The sequence below is a fragment of the Oncorhynchus kisutch genome, linkage group LG3 (assembly GCF_002021735.2).
Source record: "Oncorhynchus kisutch isolate 150728-3 linkage group LG3, Okis_V2, whole genome shotgun sequence".
Classification (NCBI taxonomy): domain Eukaryota; kingdom Metazoa; phylum Chordata; class Actinopteri; order Salmoniformes; family Salmonidae; genus Oncorhynchus; species Oncorhynchus kisutch.
Window position 1 is genome coordinate 17,862,032 of NC_034176.2, and position 19,347 is coordinate 17,881,378.

General features: G+C 42.1%; 1 protein-coding gene and 1 long non-coding RNA gene across 9 annotated transcripts; one reads left to right on the forward strand and one right to left on the reverse strand.

Annotated features, from left to right (window-relative positions):
* The first annotated feature begins 108 nt into the window (after nt 1-108).
* On the forward strand, nt 109-12,219 carry aldh3b4 (aldehyde dehydrogenase 3 family, member B4). 6 transcript variants are annotated; one of them, XM_031818062.1, is made up of 10 exons: nt 109-443; nt 4,249-4,444; nt 8,628-8,738; nt 9,207-9,327; nt 9,461-9,546; nt 9,643-9,724; nt 9,842-10,234; nt 10,487-10,653; nt 10,740-10,839; nt 11,324-12,219. In XM_031818062.1, exons 1-10 carry the CDS (start codon nt 403-405, stop codon nt 11,521-11,523), a joined length of 1,497 nt encoding a protein of 498 aa, XP_031673922.1. In that variant the 5' UTR covers nt 109-402; the 3' UTR covers nt 11,524-12,219. The 6 variants fall into 6 exon arrangements, with proteins under 6 accessions (XP_031673922.1, XP_031673950.1, XP_031673938.1 ...); XM_031818090.1 differs by having other exon boundaries at nt 109-326; XM_031818078.1 differs by having other exon boundaries at nt 333-443; nt 10,514-10,653.
* Nucleotides 12,087-19,229, reverse strand: LOC109876291 (uncharacterized). Of its 3 annotated transcripts, none has more exons than XR_004208127.1 (5): nt 19,103-19,229; nt 18,772-18,866; nt 18,507-18,575; nt 18,306-18,401; nt 12,087-12,334 (listed from the first exon to the last, which is right to left on the reverse strand). It is a non-coding gene; the product is annotated as an uncharacterized LOC109876291 (long non-coding RNA). The 3 variants fall into 3 exon arrangements; XR_004208125.1 differs by having other exon boundaries at nt 18,949-19,229; XR_004208126.1 differs by lacking the exon at nt 12,087-12,334 and adding an exon at nt 16,762-16,821 and having other exon boundaries at nt 18,949-19,229.
* Nucleotides 19,230-19,347: the final 118 nt, after the last annotated feature.

Below are 19,347 nucleotides of genomic sequence, written 5' to 3' on the forward strand. Positions count from 1 at the left end.
TCGTGTCAGTTCTCTATTTATTACATTTCTATCTGCAAAGTCCAGATCGTTTCCTTGCTATCTGGGATCCTTGGGACGTCCCTACCCCGTTGAAATTTAAAATGGTTAACCTGGTTGGAGGATTCCAGATTTCCTGCTTATTCCCTCCTGATCCCGGGAATACTCCAGGGAATATATTGAAATTAGCGGAATATATTGAAATTAGCGGAATTTTGTAACCCTAGTTATGGTTTAGGGTGGGGGACAGCCCAATGATTCCAGATAGCACTAACCCTCCCTTACCTAGGCTATAGCGACGTATGTCAGTCGACTCAAGTTTGGGTCAGGTGAGCCTGAATTTCAATGCTTACCCTTCATACACTTTTTAAAAAGTAGTTTAACGACCATTGCATATCTAAAACCATGAGGACTCCTCCAACGCGCTGGTTCAAAGCATTGCGGAGGTAAATTGGCTACATTAAAACTAGTCAGACGCATCCCAGATCGCTGTCTAAATGTACTTGAATCACTTTGGTAGTAACACGCATTGTTTTATTGATTTCAAACTTAATGTATATTGTTAAACTTTGTTCATCTTTGAGATCAATATTACTTATCTTTCAGAAAGTTCGTGTGACAGGTTTGAACAACTTGATTTCTTCATCGCTCTTATCTTTGATTATCTTTTGCGTTTCCTGATTGGTTGCCTGGAAACCCGACGTCTAGGTGGGCAGAGATGAGTGTTTGAATCGGGAACTGTTCATCTCGCCAGCTCTACAAGCCAGAATGTTATAAAAGTATATTAAGGTACTTTACCGGTTGGTATGTGAGACAATATATCCACAGGGAAGTATAATTACATGTTGGTAGTGCACTCAGATTTCTATCACCTGAAGCAATGCACATAACAATGTGCGTCAATTTGGCATGTATGCATGCCTCTCCTGCAGGGTGGGTATAATTTGTGGAACATTCCAACAGGAATCTGTTCCAAAAACTTCGTAAATAACAAGGTTGCCAACAAACACTTACAAAGTTGTATAGCAGCAGAATAAGATAACGGGGTAGGGAGTGGGATATTTAATTACTTTTTTAAAACTGTTTATTCCGAAAAATGTCTACTCACTCTGGTAGCCTATCGACAAACATTAAGAATAAGCTACATGGTGAGTTGATGCCTATTCGGCAGCTAGGTGGATTGCTCATGTTACCTTGTACTTCACGAAGTTTTTGGAACAGTTTCCTGTTGGATCGTTTCACAAATTATACCCATCCTCTCCAGCATGTATTTGTATCGCATGCTTCAGGTGATATACATCTAAGCGCTCTACCAGCGCTTTGGGAAAAAATGTAATTATACTTTCCTGTGGATTTATTTGCTCATTCCTACCGCCCAAAGGACCAAACTCGCTGAATGGACCTTGGGACTTCCCTACCCCGTTGAAATTTAAAATGGTTAACCTGGCTGAAGAATTACAGATTTCGTGTTTATTTCCTCCTGATTCCGGGAGTATTCCAACCGGGATTTCGGGAAAATCAGGGAATATATTGAAATTAGCGGAATTTTGTAACCATCGTTATTGTTTAGGTTGGGGGGACATCCCAATGATTCCAGATAGCACTAACCCTCCCTGCCTAGGCTATAGCGGTTTATAGGCTACTGCGCACGCCCGAAGACATATGTCAGAAGACTCAAGTTTGGGTCAGGTGAGCCTGAATTTCAATGCGTCCCCTTCATACACTTCAAAAAGTAATTTAACGATCATTGCATCTCAAAAACCATGAGTACTCCTCTAACACACCGGTTCAAAGCATTGCGGAGGTAAGTTGCCTACATTGTTATCATTCTTCTTCTTCTTATTGTATTTTTATTTGACTAGGCAAGCCAGTTAAGAACACATTCTTATTTACAATGAAGGCCTACCCGGGCCTAACCCAGACGACGCTGGGCCAATTGTACGCCGCCCTATGGGACTCGCAATCACGGTCGGTTGTGATACATCCAGGAATCCAACCAGGGTCTGTAGTGACGCCTCTAGCACAGAGATGCTGTGCCACTCGGGAGCCGATTAAAACTAGTCGGACACATCCCAAATCGCTGTCTAAATTCACTTGAATCACGTTGGTAGTAACACGCATTCATGTTTTATTGATTTACGTTTGTTGCGCAAAATTTATTTATTTTGTTAAACTTTGTTCATCTTTGAGATCAATATTACTTATCTTTTAGAAAGTTCATGTGACAGGTTTGAACAACTTCATTACTCATATCTTTCATTGATTCTCTTTTGCGTTGCCTGGAAACCCGACGTCTAGGTGGGCAGAGATGAGTGTTTGAGTCAGGAAATGTCCCTCTCACCACCTCTACAAGCCAGAATGTTTTGTCTGTGTGGTTGGTCCTTTTGGTGGCAGAAAAGTATAATTACATGCTGATGGTGCATTTGGATTTCAATCACCTGAAGCATGCACAGAACCATGTAAACATGAACATGTGTACCAGCTTGGCAAGTATGCATGCCTCTCCAGCAAGTATTCATCCTTCTCCAGCATGTATTTGTATCACATGCTTCAGGTGATCAAAACGCTCTACAAGTGCTTTGAAAACTTTCCTGTGGATACATTGTCTCACATTCCTACCGCCCAAAGGACCAACTGCAAGGACAACCGGTAAAGTACATTTAAAATATAATTTTATTCACCATTCTGACTTGTTGCGGTCATGAGCGTTAACTTTCCTGATTCAAACACTAATTTCTGCCCGATGTAGGGTTAAATGCAATTCAACAGGTTTCCAGGCAACCTGATTGGCTGAGTCATTGTCCTCTGATACTGGGGTTTTAATGGTATGGATACTGCCCATGGGCTGTCCTCTGTTTGGCACACACTTTTCACCAGGCTTATACATTATATGGCCAAACGTATGTGGACACCCCTTCAAATTTGTCACTGACAGGTATTTTTTAAATATTTTTAACCTTTTTTATTTAACTAGGCAAGTCGGTTAAGAACAAATTCTTATTTTCAATGACTGCCTAGGAACAGTGGGTTAACTGCCTTGTTCAGGGGCAGAACAACATATTTTTACATTGTCACCTCGGGGATACGATCTTGCAACCTTTCGGTTACTAGTCTATCTGCCGCCCTGTATAAAACCGAGCACAAATCCATGCAATCTCAATAGACAAATATTACCAGTAGAATGGCCTTACTGTAGAGCTCAGTGACTTTTTTTTACGTGGCACTGTCATCGCATGCCACCTTTTCAACAAGTCAGTTTGTGAAATTTCTGTCCTGCAAGAGCTGCCCTGGTAAACTGTAAGTGCTGTTATTGTGAAGTGGAAATGTCTAGGAGCATCTATGTCTCAGCCGCGAAGTGGTAGTCCACACAAGCTCAAAGTATGGAACCGGCAGGTGCCCGAAGCGCATACAAATCATCTGTCCTCGGTTGCAACGCTCACTACCGAGTTCCAAACTGCTGCTGGAAGCAACATCGGCACAATAACTGTTTGTTGGGAGCTTCATGAAATGGGTTTCCGTGGCCGAGCAGCTGCACACAAGCCTAAGATCACCATGCGCAATGCCAAGCGTCGGGTGGAGTGGTGTAAAGCTTGCCGCTATTGGACTCTGGAGCAATGGAAACGCGTTCTCTGGAGTGATGAGTCACGTTTCACCATCTGGCAGTCCGATCGACGAATCTGTGTTTGGTGGATGCCAGGAGAACGTTACCTGCCCCAATGCAGAGTGCCAATTGTAAAGATTGGTGGAGGAATAATAGTCTTGTCAATATCTGTGTGAAAGAACTTGACTGGCATGCACAGAGCCCTGACCTCAACTCCATGTAACATCTTTGGGAGTAATTGGAACGGCGACTGCGAGCCAGGCCTAATCGCCCAACATCCGTGCCCAATCTCACTAATGCTCTTGTGGCTGAATGGAAGCAATGTTCCAACATCTCGTGGAAAGCCTTCCCAGAAGATTGGAGGCTGTTATAGCAGCAAAGTGGGGACCAACTCCATTTAAATTATTTTGGAATGAGATGTTCGACTATACTTTTGGCCATGTAGTGTATCTGTAAGCCTGTTCGAGATTAACATGACAGTGTAGAAGGAAGCATGCGCGGAAAAGCAACAGCATGTTATGCATGCAAGAAGAATGGCAGCCTAACCTGCAGAAGGTGTACTGAATATGTTTTGATCTAGAATACTAACTACAAGACTTGTTTCATTTACACATAGGAATACACTGGCTTTTGTCTGACATGTATTTCAGGAACAGGCTGGAGGAGCCCTGCATGAAGACCTGTCTTTTAGAGTGTATGGAGCTGCTGAAAAGGGCCAGAGCTGCCTTCCAAGCTGGCCGCGCATTTGACGAGAGCTTCAGACAGGTCCAACTGGAAGCCCTAGTGCGCATGCTGGTGGAACACGAGTGTGACTTTGTGGATGCACTTGGGAGGGACCTCCATAAGGTACAGAAGTTATTCTCCAGATTGAGAATGTCTAATCATTTCTCCATATTTTAGTAGGAGCCGAAGAGGTTGACAAGATGCAGACCAGTACATAATAACAATATACAATGTATTCGGAAAGTATTCATACCCCTTCACTTTTTCCTTATTCTAAAATTGACTAAATCGTTTTTTCCCTCATCAATCTACACACAATACCCCATAATGACAAAGCAAAAACAGGTTTATATACACTTAACAAAAATATAAATGCAACATGTAAAGTGTTTGTCCCATGTTTCTTGAGCTGAAATAAAATGTCCCAGAAAAAGCTTCTTTCTCTCAAATGTTTTCAAACATTTGATTACATCCCTGTTAGTGAGCATTTCTTCTTTCCACGACAATCCATCCACCTGACAGGTGTGGCATATCAAGGATCTGATTAGACAGCATGATCATTACACAGGTGCACCTTGTGCTGGGGGCAGTAAAAGGTCACTCTAAAATGTGCAGTTTTGCCACACAACACAATGCTACAGATGTTTTGAGGGAGCGTGTAATTGCCATGCTGACTGCAGGAATTTCCACCAGAGCTGTTGCCAGATTATTTGTTTATTTCATTACCATAAGTCGCCTCCAACATTGTTTTAGAGAATTTGGCAGTAAGTCCAACCGGCCTCACAACCGCAGACCACGTGTATGATGCCATGTGGGCGAGCGGTTATCTGATGTCAAGGTTGTGAACGTAGTCCCCCATGGTGGCGATGGGGTTATGGTATGGTCAGGCATAAGCTACAGACAAAGGACACAATAGCATTTAATCGATGGCAATTTGAATGCACAGAAATACCGTGACTAGATCCTGAGGCCCCCTGTGAGACCATTTCTTTTAAGGCAGTGGTTCCCACTTTTTATAGTCTCGTACCCCTTCAAACATTCAACCTCCAGCTGCATAACCCTTCTACCACCAGGGTCAGCGCACTGTCAAATATTGTTTTTTGCCATCATTGTAAGCCTGCCACACACACTATACTATACATTTATTAAACATAAGTTTCTGTCACAACCCTGCTCGTGGGAAGTGACAAAGAGCTCTTATAGGACGAGGACACACATAATACATTTTGCTCTTTAATTTAACCATCTTACATATAAAACCTTTTTGTTCATTGAAAATTGTGAATAGCTCACCACAGGTTAATGAGAAGGGTGTGCTTGAAAGGATGCACATAACTCTGCAATGTTGGATCGTATTGGAGAGTGTCTCAGTCTTAAATCATTTTCCACAGTCTGTGTCTGTATTTACTTTTCATGCTAGTGATGGCCGAGAATCCACTCTCACATAGGGCATCAGTGTCTTAACAGTGCGACTTTCCAAGGCAGGATACTCTGAGCAGTGGCTTCTGATTAAATTACATTTTCACAGAACCGCTTGATGCAATTTCGATGAGGCTCTCTTGTTCAGATATCAGTAAGTGGACTGGAGGCAGGGCATGAAAGGGATAACGAATCCAGTTGTTTGTGTCATCCGTTTCGGGAAAGTACCTACGTAATTGCGCATCAAACTCACTCGTTTGCACACACAAAATCATACGATGATGGAAAGACCTGTGTGTTGTCCTTGTTAATGCAGACAGAGAAGAACTCAAACTTCTTAATCAGCCTCAATTTAGTCCCGCACATTGAATATAGTTGCGGAGAGTCCCTGTAATCCTAGATTCAGATCATTCAGGCGAGGAAAAAACATCACCCAGATAGGCCAGTCGTGTGAAACTCGTCATCATGCAAGTGGTCAGACAAGTGAAAATAATGGTTAGTAAAATTTACTTTAAGCTCATTTAAAAAATAAAAAAAAATCAATACTTTGCCCCTTGATAACCAGCACACTACTGTATACTGTAAAATCTTTACATGGTCGCTACCCATATCATTGCATAGTGCAGAAAATACACACGCGTTCAGGGGCCTTGCTATAACAAGTTAACCATTTTCACTGTAGTGTCCAAAATGTCTTTCAAGCGGTCAGGCATTCCCTTGGCAGCAAGAGCCTCTCTGTGGATGCTGCAGTGTACCCATATTTTTTTGGGAGGGAGTCTTTTCCCCCAGCATTGTCCGTGCCATATTTGTGGCAGAAGGAAGAATTAAGCACTCCACAATAGTATGGGGCTTTCCTGTCCGAGCCACTCGGTAGCTCACCACCATATAAGACACTTCTAGCCCCTTCTTATTAATGGTATCTGTTGCATTTATACATGTCTTACTACTCGAAAGTCGTCTTAATTCTCTTTGGCTGCATCAGATTCCCAACTGTCAGTGTCCATGCTAGCTGGGCTACCTGTAATTTTACATTGTTATTTCGCTGATCACTAGATGGTTTAGTTTTATTTTTGGCAGTGAAACTAGGCTAATCGGGCGAGGAGGGAAACCTCACCCAAATGTATAGCCCGTTGGAAAATATAAATGGACTGTTTGAAAATGTGAAGAATTTTTTATATTTTTTATTGTGAATCACATTTTTTATTTGGCATACCCCCGACGGCATTGCGCATACCCCTGGGAATACCTGTTTTAAGGTATCTGTGACTAACAAATGCATGTCTGTATTCCGAGTCATGTGAAATCCATAGATTAGGGTGTAATTAATTTATTGAAATTGTCTGATTTCCCCTCCATATGAACTGTAACTCAGTAAAATCTTTGAAATTGTTGCATTTTGTTCTATATAATGTATATACACTACCGGTCAAAAGTTTTAGAACACCTACTCGTTCAAGGGTTTTTATTTTACTATTAGAATAATAGTGAAGACATCAAAACTATGAAATAACACACATGGAATCTTGTAAATCAAATCAAAATCAAATCAAATTTTATTTGTCACATACACATGGTTACAAATACGATTTGATTTTGATTTGATTGTAGTAACCAAAAAAATGGCAAACATATCTAAATATGTTTTATATTTGAGTTTCTTCAAATAGCCTTTTCCTTGATGACAGCATTGCACACTTGGCATTCTCACAACCAGCTTCACCTGGAATGCTTTTCCAACAGTCTTGAAGGACTTCCCACATATGCTGAGCACTTGTTGGTTGCTTTTCCTTCACTCTGCCTGTCCGACTCATCCCAAACCATCTCAATTGGGTTGCAGTTGGGGGATTGTGGAGGCCAGGTCATCTGATGCAGCACTCCATCACTCTCCTTGGTAAAATAGCCCGTACACAGCCTGGAGGTGTGTTTGGTCATTGTCCTGTTGAAAAACCAACGATAGTCCCACTAAGCCCAAACCAATGTGATGGCATACCGCTGCAGAATGCATGCTGGTTAAGTGGGCCTTGAATTCTAAATAAATCACTGACTGTGTCACCAGCAAAGCATCCCCACACCATCACACCATTTCCTCCATGCTTCACGGTGGGAACCACACGCAGAGATCATCCGTTCACCTACTTTGTGTCTCACAAAGACACGGCGGGTGGAACCAAAAATCTCAAATTTGGACTCATCAGACCAAAGGACCGATTTTTCCACCAGTCTAATGTCCATTGCTCGTGTTTCTTGGCCCAAGCAAATCTCTTCTTATTGGTGTCCTTTTAGTAGTGGTTTCTTTGTAGAAATTTGACCATGAAGGCCTGATTCTGAACAGTTGAATTTCAGATGTGGCTGTTACTTGAACTCTGAAGCATTTATTTGGGCTGAAATTTCTGAGGCTGGTAACTATAATGAACTCTGGGTTTTCCATTCCTGTGGCAGTCCTCACGAGAGCCAGTTTTCATAACGCTTGATGGTTTTTGCGACTGAAAATTCTTCACATTTTTCATATTTCCTGACTTAAAGTAATGATGGACTGTCATTTTTCTTTGCTTATTTGAGTTGTTCTTATTTTAGTTACTACATGATTCCAAGTGTTATTTCATAGTTTTGATGTCTTCACTATTATTCTACAAGTAGAAAATAGTACAAATAAAAACCCCTGAGTAGGTGTTCTAAAGCTGACGTGTAATCACCTTCTTTATTACTAACAGTGATTTTATTAGGGAATCCACATTCCTGAAGGCACGCATTGGTTCCCCAATAAATCACTGTGGCATTTTATAATGTTTATCTTCAAGGTAATCAGTAGTGTAAACAAACCGGCTACCATCAAGGCCTTATTTCAAATGTTCTGTCCGAGACCTGAGCGTTTGTGCTGTTTTGCCAGCCGCGGTTTGAGACGGTAGTGTCTGAACTGATACTGGTGAAGAACGAGGCTCTTCATGCCATCAACAACCTCAAGAAGTGGATGGAGCCGCAACCGGTGGAGAGGAACCTGGTAAGACTGTTGCAGGGTGCCCCATGTGTGTTTTCTGAATACTGGGTCGTCTTCAGTTGGGAGAAACATTTTGAAATGGAGTGAAACGGGGAGGTTACTACTACCTGAATTTGTCCAGTAAAAACACTGTTTTATGTTGCATAACCTTTTGCTATGTATGAGGGTGGTTTAGTTGGACTTTGTAGGAATACACAAGTTTTAAAGCCACTTAAAATATGATTGTTGAATCATCAATTAGTTAAATTGTCTTTGAGAGAACCCCTCTCGCCTACAAAGAAATGTATTGTGCTGAACTTGTCAAAACAGTTTAGAATAGTCTGGGTGCCAGTCTGTTTTTGCTCTATTTTCAACTTCTTATGGAATTGTCATGCCAAACAGTGACTATGCACGTAGTACCTGTGACTCATGAGTTTTCCATTGGCTGGGTAATGTGCGCTCCTCCCCTCTGCCTTCTTCTGATTGGTGCAGACCACCACGTTGGATGAGTGCCTGGTGGTGTGTGAGCCACTGGGGGTGGTGCTGATTGTGGGGGCCTGGTGTAGCCCTGTTCAGCTCTGTCTGGTACCCCTGGTTGGGGCCATTGCCGCAGGTAACAATACACTGTAACTATAGGCTTTAGGGCATTTCAGTGTCACACACTCAAACATAATGCTCATCCATTTGCATTCAATACTGAAAGTTGCTTGCCAATCGTTGTACTGTTGTATCTGTTTGTTCTTTAGGGAACTGTGTGATCCTCAACCCCTCAGAATGTAGTTCTCACACATCGGAGCTGCTACACCACCTCATACCGTCATACCTGGACAATGTGAGTTGAATTCAATGTTACACAGGTGGCTGTTTTGGTGACTTGTCCTAAAAGTGAGTACCTTTTAACCTACAAACATTCCTGCTCTTTTCAAAGGAGTGTTACCATGTGACCCTTGCAGGGGTGAATGACCTGGCTGAAATAGTGGACCTCAAATTTGATCATGTCTTCTTCACAGGTAAAAAAGGTTCAGATTTAAAATGTCACCATTGCCTTATCTAAATTTTGCTCCCTAATCTTTGTTGTATCAGACTTAATGTGTGCTCTTTGTATGAGGTAATAATGGTTCCCCTAGGAAACCGTGAGGACGGGGGTAGAGTGGCACAGGCAGCAGCCCGCACCCTCACACCCGTCACCCTGGTCTTGGGCGGTGGTAAGAACCCCTGCTACGTGGACCAGCAGTGTGACATCCCCACCACGGCACGACGCATCACCTGGGCCCGCTTCCATAATGCTGGGCAGAGTATGGTAGCACCTGACTACGTCCTGTGCCATGCCGAGGCCAAAGCACAGCTGCTCCAGGCCTTGCGCTGCTGCCTCCTGCAGTTCTATGGTTCAGACCCCCAGGAGTCCAGGAGCTTTGGCCGCATCGTGAACCTGGAGAACGTACACCTCACCACGGACCTGCTGCGGAGGTCTGGCAAGGTGGCTGTAGGAGGCCAAGTGAATGAAGCAGATAAATACATTGGTAAATGAACGAGGAAGGAAGTTTTGAAGAGATTCTAAGGCCTGGTTTCCTTGGCGAAGATTAAGCCTAGTCCTGCGCAAATAGCATGCTCAACAGAGAATCTCCATTGAAAGTGATTTTCAGTCTGGGATTAGGCTTAATTGGTGTCCAGGAAACTATTCCTACATGTATATGCACCTGATGTACAGTCTGTACTACACCACAGTATTTGTACATAATGACTTTTGTGTATATATATTTGTTTGTGTGAAGCACCAACCGTTCTGTGCGATGTGATAGACTCGGACCCTATCATGCAGCAGGAGGTTTTCGGACCTGTTCTGCCCATTCTGACCGTCAACAGCATAGATGAGGCAATCTCCTTCATCAGTCGTCGAGAGAAGCCTCTCTGTGTGTACGCTTACTCTAGCAACAGCAAGGTGACTGGCACAAGCTTACACACACAATTCATGTGTACACATACAATATATGCTGGCTGTCATGCCTCTTTCTGCTTCCCGTGCAGGTAATCTCAAGGCTAATGACTGAGACCTCAAGTGGGAGCTTCTGCTCCAATGACAGTGTCCTGCAGAGCCTGATGGTGGTCCTGCCTTTTGGGGGAGTAGGTAGGTTTGAGAAAGGTCTGCCTGGGTCAGATTACTGCCTCGGGTCTTAAACCCTTCTCAGTACAGAGACCTGGGTCATGTTCAGTAGGGCATACAGTAATAAAATGTTTTGCAGCAGAAATCTGTTCTTATTGAACAAAGTATTAAAAACAAACATGGTATTGACAGACTGATCAGGTGAAAGCTAATATCCGCTATCGATGTCACTTGTTAAATTCAGTTAAATCATTGGATGAAGGAGGGGGCAGCTTAAAAATCCTTCTTTAACCCTTGGTAATAGGATTGTGTGCAATTCAGAGGGCGAAGGGGCAAGACAAAAAATGTAACAGCATGGTAGTACAGTACGTGCCAGGCGCACCGGTTTGTGTCGAACTGCATCTCCCTTTAAAAAAAATAAAAAATAAGGTCTGACAGGCCGCACCATAGTGAATGAATAAATATATTATATTAACCCTCCCATATTTTGTTTAACTCTACTTGACAGGTGCCAGTGGGATGGGTTCCTACCATGGGCGCTACAGCTTTGACACCTTCTCGCACCGGAAATCATGCCTGCTCAGAAACAGTTGCATCGAGTGTGTCACCTACCTGCGCTACCCACCATATGAGGAACGCAATCTGTCACTTATGACCTGGGCAAGTAGCCTTTCCCAGAAGAGCCAGGGCTGGTGCCAGATACTGTGACTGTGTGCGAGTTGGAAGACGGAGACCTTTTTACAACACTAAGCCAGGCTGAGCTCTACTGTACTGGCTTGATTACACATCCACCATAGTTATTGAAACCATGCTGTAAATCCCAGTGTGAAAAGAGTATCTGAACCTACAGTACATTGAGGACCAGTTGTGATAGTTCTCCAATATGACAATATATTCAGCACATTACATTTCTGATGTAGAACATGATGCTAATGCAGTGACTATGATCAGCAAGTTTATTTACTGCAGCATGGCATGATAGCCCATCAGTATAAATATTGTATCTATGGGATATTTTAAGCTATTTGTCCAGTGTTCTCTGAAAAGAAGAAGAAGCTTCTTGTGATCCAACCTGTGACATTTAAATACAACAATGTACATTGTGTGCTTCCAACACAGGATTATAACTTGCTCACTTCATTACAAAATTCTAATTCTTTATTCGGTATTATCCTAGTATCACAGGTTATTGTTGTAGCAGTTTTTCCAAATTTCATTAAAAGCAATGTGCCACTCAGTATGTTAAGGTTTAGCCTCGAGCAAAGTCAAACTTGATTCAAGTCTTTATTTGAAATGTAGGGGCAGTTCCATTATGAGATATTCAAGCGTATACCATCAATCTGTCTTTTACATATGCCAATGATGAATTCAATCCTTAAACAGAATAAATGTTGTTTCAAAGTTCCCCAGTATGTTCATTCATGTGTAGATGTGTCATTCAGGTCTTTTGTAGATTTTCTCCTCATTACCTTATTTCATGGCTGTGTACCTGGCCACTGGAAACAGGTAGTTGCTCAATCTGTGGGAAGACGTGAGGTGACTGTTCATCAGCTAGAGCACACATAGTGGATTGCGAAAGTATTCACCCCCTTGGCATTTTTCCAATTTTGTTGCCTTACAACCTGGAATTAAATGATTTATTTTTTTGGGGGGGTTTATCATTTTATTTATGCCTACCACTTTGAATATACAAATAAGACTTCAGCGTGCATAACTATTCACTGCCCCCAAAGTCAATACTTTGTAGAGACACCTTTTGCAGCAATTACAGCTGCAAGTCTCTTGGGGTAGGTCTCTATAAGCTTGGCACATCTAGCCACTTGGATTTTTCCCCTCTCTTCAAGTTAAAACTGCTCCTGCTCCTTCAAGTTGGATGGGTTCTGATGGTGTACAGCAATCTTTAAGTCATACCACAGATTTTCAACTGGATTGAGGTCTTGGCTTTGACTAGACCATTCCAAGACATTTAAATGTTTCCCCTTAAACCACTCGAGTGTTGCTTTAGCAGTATGCTTAAGGTCATTGTCCTGCTGGAAGGTGAACCTCCATCCCAGTCTCAAATCTCTAGAAGACAAACAGGTTTCCCTCAATAATTTCCCTGTATTTAGCACCATCCATCATTCCTTCAATTCTGACCAGTTTTCCAGTCCCTGCTGATAGAAAAACATCCCCACAGCATGATACTGCCACCACCATGCTTCGCTGTGGGGATGGTGTTCTTGGGGTGACGAGAGGTGTTGGGTTTGCACCACACAGCATTTTCCTTGATGTCCAAAAAGCAACGTTCTAGTCTCATCTGACCAGAGTGCCTTCTTTCATATATTTGGGGAGTCTCCAACATGTCTTTTGGCAAACACCAAACGTGTTTGCTTATTTTTTTTTCATTGAGCAATGGCTTTTTTTCTGGCCACTCTTCCGTGAAGCCCAGCTCTGTGGAGTGTATGGCGTAAAGTGGCCCTATGGACAGATACTCTAATTCCAAGACATTTGCGGCTTTGCAGCTCCTTCAGGGTTATCTTTGATCTCTGTTGCCTCTGATTAATGTCCTTCTTGCCTGGTCCATGAGTTTTGATGGGTGGCCCTCTTGGCAGATTTGTTAATAATGGATTTAATGGTGCTCCGTGGGATGTTCAAAGTTTGGGGTATTTTTTCATAACCCAACCCTGATCTCCACAACTTTGTCCCTGACCTGTTTGGAGAGCTGCTTGGTCTTCATGGTGTCCCTTGCTTAGTGTTGTTGCAGACTCTGGGGCCTTTCAGAACAGGTAAAGTTGAAGTCGGAAGTTTACAAACTAGTTTTAATGACTCCAACCTAAGTGTTTCAACCACTCCACAAATCTTGTTAACAAACTATAGTTTTGGCAAGTCGGTTAGGACATCTACTTTGCATGACACAAGTAATTTTTCCAACAATTGTTTACGGACAGATTATTTCACTGTCTCCCAATTCCAGTGGGTCAGAGGTTTACATAAGCTAAGTTGACTGTGGCTTTAAACAGCTTGGAAAATTCCAGAAAATGTCATGGCTTTAGAAGCTTCTGATACATTAATTGACATCATTTTAGTCAGTTGGAGGTGTACCTGTGGATGTATTTCAAGGCCTACCTTCAAACTCAGTGCCTCTTTGCTTGACATCATGGGAAATTCAAAAGAAATCAGCCAAGACCTCAGGAAAAACAATGGTAGACCTCCACAAGTCTGGTTCATCCTTGGGAGCAATTTCCAAATGCCTGAAGGTACCACGTTCATCTGTACAAACAATAGTACGCAAGTATAAACACTATGGGACCACACAACCGTCATACCGCTCAGGAAGGAGTGGTGTTCTGTCTCCTAGAATTGAACGTACTTTGGTGCAAAAAGTGCAAATCAATCCCAGAACGACAGCAAAGGACCATGTGAAGATGCTGGAGGAAACTGGTACAAATGTATCTATATCCACAGTAAAACGAGTCCTATATCAAGATAACCTGAAAGGCTGCTCAGCAAGGAAGAAGCCACTGTTCCAAAACCGCCATAAAAAAGCCAGACTACGGTTTGCAACTGCACATGGGGACAAAGATCATACTTTTTGGAGAAATGTCTTCTAGTCTGATGAAACAAAAATACAATTGTTTGGCCATAATTACCATCGTTATGTTTGGAGAATATGCAGGGAGGCTTGCAAGCCGAAGAACACCATCCCAACCGTGAAGCACAGGGTGGCAGTACCCGTGGGGGTGCTTTGCTGCAGGAGGGTCTGGTGCACTTCACAAAATAGATAGATGGCATCATGAGGCACGAAAATTATATGGATATATTGAAGCAACATCTCAAGACATCAGTCAGGAAGTTAAAGCTTGGTCGCAAATGGGTCTTCCAAACAGACAATGACCCCAAGCATCCTTCCAAAGTTGTGGCAAAATGGCTTAAGGACAACAAAGTCAAGGTATTAGAGTGGCCATCACAAAGCGCTGACCTCAATCCTACAGAAAATGTGTGGGCAGAACTGAAAAAGCATGTGCGAGAAAGGAGGCCTACAAACCTGACTCAGTTACACCAGCTCTGTCAGGAGGAATGGGCCAAAATTCACCCAACTTATTGTGAGAAGCTTGTGGAAGGCTACCCTAAATGTTTGACCCAAGTTAACCAATTTAAAAGCAATGCTACCAAATACTAATTGAGTGTATATAAACTTCTGACCCACTGGGAATGTGATGAAAGAAATAAAAGCTGAAATAAATCATTCTCTCTACTATTATTCTGACATTTCACATTCTTAAAATTAAGTGGTGATCCTAACTGACCTAAGACAGGGGATTTTTACTTGGATTAAATGTCAGAAATTGTGAAAAACTTTGTTTAAATTGATTTGGCTAAGGTGTATGTAAACTTCTGACTTCAACTCTATACATGTGTGTGTATGTATGTGTATATATATATATATATATATACACAGTGCCTTGCGAAAGTATTCGGCCCCCTTGAACTTTGCGACCTTTTGCCACATTTCAGGCTCCAAACAAAGATATAAAACTGTATTTTTTTGTGAAGAATCAACAACAAGTGGGACACAATCATGAAGTGGAACGACATTTATTGGATATTTCAAACTTTTTTAACAAATCAAAAACTGAAAAATTGGGCGTGCAAAATTATTCAGCCCCTTTACTTTCAGTGCAGCAAACTCTCTCCAGAAGTTCAGTGAGGATCTCTGAATGATCCAATGTTGACCTAAATGACTAATGATGATAAATACAATCCACCTGTGTGTAATCAAGTCTCCGTATAAATGCACCTGCACTGTGATAGTCTCAGAGGTCCGTTAAAAGCGCAGAGAGCATCATGAAGAACAAGGAACACACCAGTGTTGTTTAAAGTTTGCCACAAGCCACCTGGGAGACACACCAAACATGTGGAAGAAGGTGCTCTGGTCAGATGAAACCAAAATTGAACTTTTTGACAACAATGCAAAACGTTATGTTTGGCGTAAAAGCAACACAGCTCATCACCCTGAACACACTATCCCCACTGTCAAACATGGTGGTGGCAGCATCATGGTTTGGGCCTGCTTTTCTTCAGCAGGGACAGGGAAGATGGTTCAAATTGATGGGAAGATGGATGGAGCCAAATACAGGACCATTCTGGAAGAAAACCTGATGGAGTCTGCAAAAGACCTGAGACTGGGATGGAGATTTGTCTTCCAACAAGACAATGATCCAAAACATAAAGCAAAATCTACAATGGAATGGTTCAAAAATAAACATATCCAGGTGTTAGAATGGCCAAGTCAAAGCCCAGACCTGAATCCAATCGAGAATCTGTGGAAAGAACTGAAAACTGCTCTTCACAAATGCTCTCCATCCAACCTCACTGAGCTCGAGCAGTTTTGCAAGGAGGAATGGGAAAAAATGTCAGTCTTTCGATGTGCAAAACTGATAGAGACATACCCCAAGCGACTTACAGCTGTAATCGCAGCAAAAGGTGGCGCTACAAAGTATTAAATTAAGGGGGCTGAATAATTTTGCACGCCCAATTTTTCAGTTTTTGATTTGTTAAAAAAAGTTAGAAATATCCAATAAATGTCGTTCCACTTCATGATTGTGTCCCACTTGTTGATTCTTCACAAAAAACTACAGTTTTATATCTTTATGTTTGAAGCCTGAAATGTGGCAAAAGGTCGCAAAGTTCAAGGGGGCCGAATACTTTCGCAAGGCACTGTATATATACACAGATCATGTGACACAGATTGCACACTGGTGGACTATTTAACTAATTATGTTGCTTCTGAAGGTAATTGGTTGCACCAGATCTTTTTTAGAAGCTTCATAGCAAAGAGGGTGAATACATATTCACGCACCACTTTTCCATTTTTATTTTGTAGAATCATTTTAAATTACAGGTTGTAATGCAAAAAAAACATGGGAAAACGCCAAGGGGGATGAATACTTTTGCAAGGCACTGTACCTGTTAAAAAATGTGGCAACATCAGGATCGGCCTCACCTGACCGCACTATAGGGGAAACACTGAACAAATAAGACAGTGTTATAGTTAATATGGCTGTTTCTGGGACAATGTTCAGGATGACTGTTTTACAGTGGTTGGTCTGAACCATATGATTACCTCAAATTGACCTACATTCTACTCGGCGACACACTGTAAACCGATCATCAATACTTCCACATCACCTTATAAATGTTCAATTCTCGGGCCTACTCTTTTCTCTGTATATATCAATGATGTTGCTCTTGCTGCTGGTAATTCTCTGATCCACCTCTACGCAGACGACACCATTCTGTATACTTCTGGGCCATCTTTGGACACTGTGCTAACAGACCTTCAAACGAGCTTCAACGCCATACAACACTCCTTCGTGGCCTCCAACTGATTTTAAATGCTAGTAAAACTAAGTGCATGCTCTTCAACCCGATTGCTGCCCGCACCCTCCCGCCCGACTAGCATCACTACTCTGGACGGTTCTGACCTAGAATATGTGGACAACTACAAATACCTAGGTGTCTGGTTAGACTGTAAACTCTCCTTCCAGACTCACATTAAGCATCTCCATTCCAAAACTAAATCTAGAATCTGCTTCCTATTTCGCAACAAAGCCCCCTTCACTCATGCTGCCAAACATACCCTCGTAAAACTGACTATCTTACCGATCCTTGACTTTGGCGATGTCATTTACTAAATAGCCCCCAACACTCTACTCAGAAAACTGGATGTAGTCTATCACAGTGCCATCCGTTTTATCACCAAAGCCCCATATATTACCCACCACTGCGACCTGTATGCTCTTGTTGGCTGGCCCTCACTACATATCCGTCGCCAAACCCACTGGCTCCAGGTCATCTATAAGTCTTCGCTAGGTAAAGCTCCGCCTTATCTCAGCTCACTGGTCACCATAGCAACACCCACCCGTAGCATGCACTGGTCATCCCCAAAGCCAACACTTCCTTTGGCCGCCTTTCCTTCCAGTTCTCTGCTGCCAATAACTGGAACGAATTGCAAAAATCTCTGAAGCTGGAGTCTTATATCTCCCTCTCTAACTTTAAGCATCAGCTGTCAGAGCAGCTTACCGATCACTGTATCTGTACACAGACATTCTGTAAATAGTACACGCAACTTCCTCATCCCCATATTATTACTTACCCTCTTGCACCCCAGTATCTCTACTTGCACATCATCATCTGCACATCTATCACTCCAGTATTAATGCTAAGTTGTAATTATTTTTACCTCTATGGCCTATTTATTGCCTACCTCCCTACTCGTCTACATTTGCACACACTGTACATAGATTTTTCTATTTTTATTTTCTTTTGTGTTATTGACTGTACGTTTGTTTATGTGTAACTCTGTGTTGTTGTTTTTGTCGCACTGCTTTGCTTTATCTTGGCCAGGTCACAGTTGTAAATGAGAACTTGTTCTCAACTGGCCTATCTGGTAAAATAACGGTGAAATAAAAAAATTGAAATGAAAAGTTTCATCCAGAGTGGGTGCTTACAGGTAATATAAAGTTTGCCAGTGGTGGCAGCCCCTCTGTGAATGCGTCGACAGCTTTCCAGGTCTGCCACTGGCTGGGAACGGAACTTGCTTTTCTCTGTTGGATAGAGTGAGATAAGAGTATGAGTAGAATGAGAAGGCCACTGGCTGGGGTGAGCTGTGTGTAATGATTCTACAAAAGGATTTGCAGAAATATATTTACTTATCTTTCTCTTGCAGATGACAGAAGTGTGGTAATGTTGGATCCCACATCTTGTAAGACACACTGAATCTGTAGGGTTAGGCAGGTAAGCACGGAGTAAAATATAACATATGTTCATCATTACTCTCCAAAAATGAACTGAATAAGTACAAACTCAGACCTTGTACAGCTGATCTGTGAAGTATGACCTTTGTTGATGCAAAACACATGACCGTGAATTCTCACAAAGCATAATACTCAATAGAAGGAAAGGACATCACATTACCCTTTTGCTGATCGACAGCTCATCTGTTGTTCCCAATGCTTCAAACACATGATCTTCCTTGGGTCTTCTCTCTCCAGTGTAAGTGCTAAAGAAACCTTTGGCAATGACAAGATGATGAGCAGGGCTTTCTTTGATGAAATGACCATATGATATGCAATGACATGCTTGAATATCCACCTTTATCGCCCGTTTTGGTGTATATTTTGGGTATGCTGCTGTCTAGCTTTGTGCTGACAGTGGTGTTAAATGTGTGTCAAATCTAGCTAACTTGTTACCAAACAAGATACAATATTGTAGCATTAAAAGCGAGTTATACTATACAGCTAACTACCTTATTTTTTATCCAAATTATATCTTTGTCCAATTCACAGTTAAACATGTTACTATTGTTAGGATACACCGTAGATGAGATGTCTTTGTAATCATTGTAATCATGTTTAAACCAAATAAAAACGCTTCTTGTGCCTCTTGTCTATTGGTGGCATCCGTATGTTAGTGGGCTGAACGAATCTGATCACACGACCAATGGCACGAGGGTGAGAGTAGGATTTTGATTGGCTATCAAAATATCTGTAT